Consider the following 6,867-nt stretch of genomic DNA (forward strand, 5'->3'; position numbering starts at 1 on the left):
GAAAAGCTCAAGTAATTTTCCTGAGCTCTCTCCAGGGTTTAGGAATGAAGCAGGCTGTGGAGGAGGGAGCTGGGGACAGCTGGGGAGATTTATTACAAGATGGCAAACAGAACCCGGTTCTTTCTGGAGAAAGGAAGCAAGAAGTTGCCCCTTCAGTAGACTGTGCAGCCACTTCCACCTGCCTCCACAGTCCTGCCTTAGCTCTTGGCTTCAGTAGCAGTAGGTGTTTTGCACCCCTTGTGTCCTGCTCTGGGAGCGGTGCAGTAATATGATCGCCCTGAGCGTGCTCACTGAGATTAGCACACGTTATTTTTGCAAGCTGGAACTGCGGTGCTGCAGCCTGCTTGGAGTCCATGTGTCAGTTCTTAATCCCACGCAAAGCCCTACGGGAGTCAGCAAGGCCACAGACAGAGGAATGTGCCCACCTGAAAGAGATCAGTGTTGTTTTCATTGGGGCACATCAATCTCAGAGAAGAAATGTGTGTAAGAATCTTACAGCCATCCCTTATGTTCCCTGCTTTTCACTTGAGAAAGATGCACAGATTAATTAGGGGCTTCACCTCAGTTCTCTTTTCAAAGTGGGGTCCCGCAGAACATTTGCTTCTCCTTCCTCCTCTGCAAACAGCAGTCTCATCCCAATTTCTCCCTGGCTGCCACCTATAACAAGCAGAACACCACCCCTTTTGCAATTTACAGTACAATTAGCCTTTAGCAAATTAGCCCGTGACCATCATGAAAGGATTAAGGCAACACACCTTTGACTTGTTCCCACCGTGCAAGCGGCGCACAGCATTTGCAGGATCAAGGCTGTATTTTTTTGTTGTCCATACTGGCAAACTGGCCAGCAACAGGGAGATACATTGAGAGACATGATCCAATGGAGGCAGCCCTGGCCTTCCTCAGTGTCTGTGTGGTAAAGAATGGTAGCAAGAATGAGGGGCCATGCCCCAGCCACCTCAGCTTCGTCTAGTAGTGTATACAGCCAAAGAAGGAAGTGGCTGCCAAAATATCAGGCTGTGATGCACAGCAGCAGCGGTCAGGACATATACCCTATTTTGCCTAGCGCTGTCAGATCAGACCCAGATTTCTGTGTGTGCATCCAGGAGGAATAATGCGTGTGCAAGGAGGCCAAAGCTTCTGGAAAGCCTTAGACCTCTGGCCCTTGCGTAGCCAAATGGATTTGTGCAGATGCAGTGGACGTGCCAGGGTTATCTGGACAGCTTCCTGCTTGCCGCCTGGTTTCTGGGAGTAATCAGGCAAATGAGCAAGTTCCTCAGATTCTAACACAGAGCTCTGATGGAAAAAGAAACCTTCTCCAGGGGAATCCTGCCTCTGCTCCTCTTCCCACACAGCTGTAACTCCTGGAAGAGAGGCAGGGCAAAATTAGTAAAGACAGTCATGTCTGCAGCCAATGCAGCTGCAACTGCCAGAGTTAATGTCCCAGAGTCCAAAACCTCGGGACTCAAAGCTGCGGCAGGGAATGACCACAGCACAGCGGCACTCAGACTGGCAGATAATGTCTTGTTCATGTGATTAGCAGCTTTGTGTCTTATGCTATCCTTCTGACACAGGATTGTCCCACTTTACCTCTGCCGCCTCCTCCTCATGCAGCAAAATCACCAGCAATGAGACAATTTCAGCCCAGGTATCACAGAGCAACACCCTTAAGACAAACCCTGGCCAGTTTCTTTGCTTGCAGTTTGGTGTAAACTACTTCCTTATGCTTCTTCAGATCAGTGAGCATTTGAAGTTAATACAAGTTAAGCAACATATTTTATCTTATTGTGAGCTCAGCCCATGCGTGGCTGGGTCAGGAAACACAATCCTTGCTGATTAAATGTTTACCTAAGATGTCTTTTGCAGCAGAATGGTTCGTGTGAGAGAGGGATGGCACCTTTGGGCATGCAGCACCCTCTGACATTGCTAACCATGTTCAGAATAGCCAAATAGCTGGTGGGGAGGAACAACAGACTGCTCTGGTTTTAAACTCACCCTCCATGTTGCAGCACTGCCTGAGCAGCGAGGTGTCTGACCAAGCCTATGATATAACTGAAGGCTGCAGTTTCCTGGCTATAGCACTATAAGACTACGCTGTGAATTAGATAACAACAAAATTAATACAAAGTACAGTTGAGGCAAGACAATAAAATGAACGAGTAAATAATGACAGAACCATGTATCTTCTTGTGTAATTGATAACCAGCTCCTTAATTGGCTGTACACAACATGAAAGGAGTGACCAGTCCAACCAGCAGCCCATCCCCCCATGCCCACTGCCCACGTCCCTCAGTGCCACATCCACACGGCTCTGGAACACCTCCATGGTCAGTGACTGCACCACCTCCCTGTGCAGCCTGTGCCGCTGCAGCACTGCTCTTACTGAGAACAAACGTTCCCCAACACCCCGCAGGTACCGTGCAGCCGCCGCCCGTCCTGCACCACGGCCCGCATAACATCACAGCCTGAGGGCGGGCGGAGCACAGCCCGCGTGCAGCCCCGCACGCTGCGTTGCCAGGAAGTGACGTCACATCAGCGCGACCAGCAGCTGCGCTCGGCGCGCCGGAAGGGCTTTGGCGCTGCGGTGACGTCAGCGCTTCCTTCTTTCCCAGCGAGGCCGCAGCGCAGGTGGGTGCCATTTCGCCGCGTTCCCCATCCGCCGCCATCCGCGCTTGGGCCGCGGCGGAGCCGCCGCTTCTGCCCGTCCCTGCTACTCCCTACCTGTCAGTCACCTCTCCGTCCCGGCAATGGGCGGGGGAAAGGGCCGCCTCGCCGTCGCCGGCGGTAACGGCCCCGCTGCCTGTTTTCTCAGAGCGCCATGGGCCGCGTCATCCGGGGCCAGAGGAAGGGCGCGGGCTCCGTCTTCCGCGCCCACGTGAAGCACAGGAAGGGCCCGGCCAAGCTCCGCGCCGTTGACTTCGCCGAGAGGCACGGATACATCAAAGGCATCGTGAAGGTAAGGGGGGAGCAGCCGCACGGAGCGCTGGGCCACGAAACTGCGTCCCATAAACCGCACCTGTCCGAACGGCCGTCGGGTGCGCTCGGAGCTGAGTCCTGCAGGCTGATGGCGTCACGTAGAATCGGTTCTGTCACTTGGGAGCTTTCCGTGATGCAAGAAGCGTGAGTGAGGGGAGCTGCGCTGATAGTAGGACGCACTGAAAAGAAGGAAACTTCATAAGTACAGCCCGCTGGGGCAAGGTGGGACCTCTTGTTTGGGCTCTGATAGCATGGAGTGCTGCAGGAAGCTCCAGGCAGTGACACGGTGCCCACGGCCAGTTGGGTGCCCCCAAAAATGCAGCCACCTCCACAACCCTTCAGAGCAAAGTCGTCTTCAGAGCACACAAAGAGGCACTTTGACGCTTCAATAGTTGAGTCTGATGAGAAAAAACAGGCTGCCCAGGGAGGTTGTGGTTGCCCCGTCCTTGGAGGTGTTCAAGGCCAGGTTGGATGGGGCTCTGGGCAACCTGATCTAGTAAAGGTGGAAGTTTGGTGGCCCTGCCAGGCAGGGGGGTTGGAACTACATGATCCTTGAGGTCCCTTCCAAGCCGGGTCATTCTGTGATTCTATGATAAGTTTAGAAGCACATAAAAACCGAGTCACTGTTGTGTGATACAAATAGGGGAGGTGGGATTCTTACACGTGAATTTATTTACAACTTACTTTCTTATGGAAGAATCCAAGATTTCCCTAAAAAAAGGGGGCTCCGAGGGAGAATCACCTTCATAGGAAGCATCTTCAGGTTTTGTAATCCTTATATGGCTGCTGAAGCTCAGGTGAATGCTGTGTCCTCTTCCAAAGCACGTCTTTGTTCCCACAGGACATCATTCATGATCCTGGCCGAGGTGCTCCCCTTGCCAAGATAATGTTCCGCGACCCATACAGGTTTAAGAAAAGGACCGAGCTGTTCATTGCTGCTGAGGGCATCCACACCGGTCAGTTTGTTTACTGTGGCAAGAAAGGTGAGTGAACACCAAACTGGGGTCACCTGAGAGGTTTCAGGAGGCTCAAAGCAGCTGTTGTCTGAATACATAGAGGATGGGATGCTGAGGTGCTGCTGGGAGCCTTTACAAAGGCCATAACTTGCTGTAAGCAGACGTACTTCCTTCTTGGAGCTGGAAGTCTCCTCACGCAGGCTGTGTAAGCAAGCTTAGCTGCGGTGCTCTCAAGCGTTTGGGTTGTTATATCTACACAGGCAGCTCTTGCCTGGCTGTGGGTTACAGTGGCTGCCAAAACTTGGGTTGAAACTCAAATCAGTGCCCCTGTCTGTTGGTGTGCGTGAATGTGCACGTGCCCTTCTGTGCGCAGGGAGCCGTGTTACATTGCGTTGTGGTTGGAGTAAACAGCTGGTGTTCTGTGATGGCTCTTTGCAGCTCAGCTGAACATTGGCAACGTCCTGCCTGTTGGCACCATGCCGGAAGGCACCATCGTGTGCTGCCTCGAGGAGAAACCTGGTGATCGTGGAAAGCTGGCCCGTGCTTCTGGCAACTATGCTACCGTTATCTCTCACAACCCCGAGACCAAGAAGACCAGAGTGAAGCTGCCCTCTGGCTCCAAGAAAGTGATTTCTTCTGCAAACAGAGCTGTTGTCGGTAAGCAAGGACAACTAGGAACTTGTCTTTCAGCTCAGCTGGCATGGGGCTCTGCAGGCTGTCCAGATAGGGGCCCTGTTCCCAATGCTAGCTAAAGAGCAGCCTGATTTAGAGGTGTATTTGGCTAGAGCCAGGATTACGCACAGGTATGGTCTTGGCACGGATGCCTAACGTATGTCATACCTGCTTTACTTTTGGTAATGGGAACTTCTTATATTTGGGGATGCTTTGAGCTAGTGGGAGAGCAGAAGAGTAAGTGCTGTTGGCCAATGAACTGAACCCTTAGGGAAATAAACTCTGGAAAGCCTAACAGTGAACAGCAATACCATCATCGACATCGAAATTCAGCCTATGGCCTCTTCACTTAGCAGACCTCTTCGCGTGCATTAGGTGGATAACTTCATCCTGTGTGTGCCAGCTGCAAAACAGCGGTTGAGACAGGCAGTCTGGATTATTTGAGGGTGGTCTTCATAAGCTTGTTCTTAAGATTGAATATGTTGTAGGGATTGGTTTTGTTCTCGTGCATTTTCTCCCTCTCGCATCGCTGCTGCTGTGATGTATTTCAGGGATTGTTGCTGGTGGAGGTCGTATCGACAAGCCCATCCTAAAGGCTGGCCGTGCCTACCATAAATACAAGGCAAAGAGAAACTGCTGGCCGCGTGTCCGTGGTGTGGCCATGAACGTGAGTCTTCACTTTGCCTTTCTATGGCTTAAAAAGGAATTGCTTGGCACGGTGGGGGGTCGTGGCCTATCACAGGGCAGGCTACCAGATAGGTTTTAATGAGAGTAGTTATCGGCGCTTGATAGTTACTGTGCTGGGTCACGGATGAAACAATTGAACCTCTTGTTCCCTCAAATGGGTTTATTGCCGCTCAACGATGCTTTTGTGGTACGGATTACTTGACTTGATCCCGTTTCCTTTTCCTCAGCCTGTAGAACATCCCTTTGGTGGTGGGAACCATCAGCACATCGGCAAGCCTTCAACCATCAGGAGAGATGCTCCTGCTGGGCGCAAAGTCGGTCTCATCGCTGCTCGTCGTACGGGTAGACTGCGTGGAACAAAGACTGTGCAGGAAAAGGAGAACTGAAGGCCCAGCATGGAGCTTAAACAATAAATGTTTAAAACTTAGCTCGTGTGAAGTTGAAGTGATCTGCTGTTACGAGGGCTGCTGAAAATGGGGATAACATTGGACAGAGGAAGGTTTGGGTGGAGATCAGGTAGCTTTCTTTGCACTGCCAGCTCCTGAACCCCTAAAAAAGCAGGTCAGGGATTCTTTCAGACGGTGATTTCACTCTGTAAAGCAGAGTTAGAGCTTGGAGCAATACTCCGTGTAGATGCTCTCCTGTCCAGACGTTCAAGGGGATTGTTGTGTTGACACTTAGCCAAGTTACCTGGCTGTATATGCCTGACAAAGCTTTTCTAACTGATCAAGAGATGCCTTGAGTGCCCAGTTCAGTCTGTCCATCTTGCCTAAATCATTACAAGGCGCTGATTTTTCTGAGTTTGGTGGACTCCAACATTGTTTTCTGCCTCATAAGAGAAGCCGTTGTCTTAGGAAAAGGCAGCTTTGCTTTTTTGTTGCGAGGGAGAGAGGTTCAGCAGCAAGAACTGAGATAGATTGAAGTTGTTACTGCAAAATAGTTGAATGTCATGGCCTTACTCATTTGGCCTTTGGAAAAGTACAGCTGTTAACATACCTAAAACTGAAGTTCTCTTCTGAGCGCTCCTAAAATGGAGTTTCATTCCTTGTTGCTGTTGTTTTCCTTGTTCCTATTCCTTGCCTGTTTTCTTGGTGGAGGTGGGCAGCCCACAACACGCTCTTCACGCACCTGTATGTGCTGACACCCAGTCCTCAGGGTGACCTGGCTGTGACTTACCAACATATGTACCTACTGCAGCAAAAAACACATGCAGAGGTTGGGATGTTACCTACCTGCTGAAGCTCCAACGAATCTCCAGTCCTGTTTTCCTACCTTGGCATCGTGGCCAGGTTCTTGTACAGCTGGACGTGGTCCCACAATAGGTGCCAATTCCTCTAGGCCAGGTGCCCTCAGAATAAGGTGACGATCCTTTGGAAGACATGACAGAGAGAGACAGAATCAAACAGTTCTTCAAAGCAAGATCCTTTCCCTTGGAGGTGTAGAGTGCTTGACATACAGCAGAGTCATTCCATTGATCCTGAAATACCAGAGCCAGACCGCATACAAACAGGACCTCAACCTAAAAGAATGCAAAGTGAGGAGTATTTCTGATTCCCATCAATAAATGCAGTCTCCCAAA

General features: G+C 50.9%; 1 protein-coding gene across 1 annotated transcript; it reads left to right on the plus strand.

The window, feature by feature from the left end:
- The first annotated feature begins 2,502 nt into the window (after positions 1-2,502).
- Positions 2,503-5,715, plus strand: RPL8 (ribosomal protein L8). The gene is made up of 6 exons (XM_072335810.1): positions 2,503-2,625; positions 2,810-2,953; positions 3,815-3,956; positions 4,368-4,586; positions 5,153-5,268; positions 5,516-5,715. The coding sequence occupies exons 2-6, from the start codon at positions 2,816-2,818 to the stop codon at positions 5,672-5,674; spliced, it is 774 nt and encodes a 257-aa protein (XP_072191911.1). The 5' UTR covers positions 2,503-2,625; positions 2,810-2,815; the 3' UTR covers positions 5,675-5,715.
- The last annotated feature ends 1,152 nt before the right edge of the window (positions 5,716-6,867 follow it).

The sequence above is a fragment of the Excalfactoria chinensis genome, chromosome 1, assembly GCF_039878825.1.
Source record: "Excalfactoria chinensis isolate bCotChi1 chromosome 1, bCotChi1.hap2, whole genome shotgun sequence".
Taxonomy (NCBI): Eukaryota; Metazoa; Chordata; class Aves; order Galliformes; family Phasianidae; genus Excalfactoria; species Excalfactoria chinensis.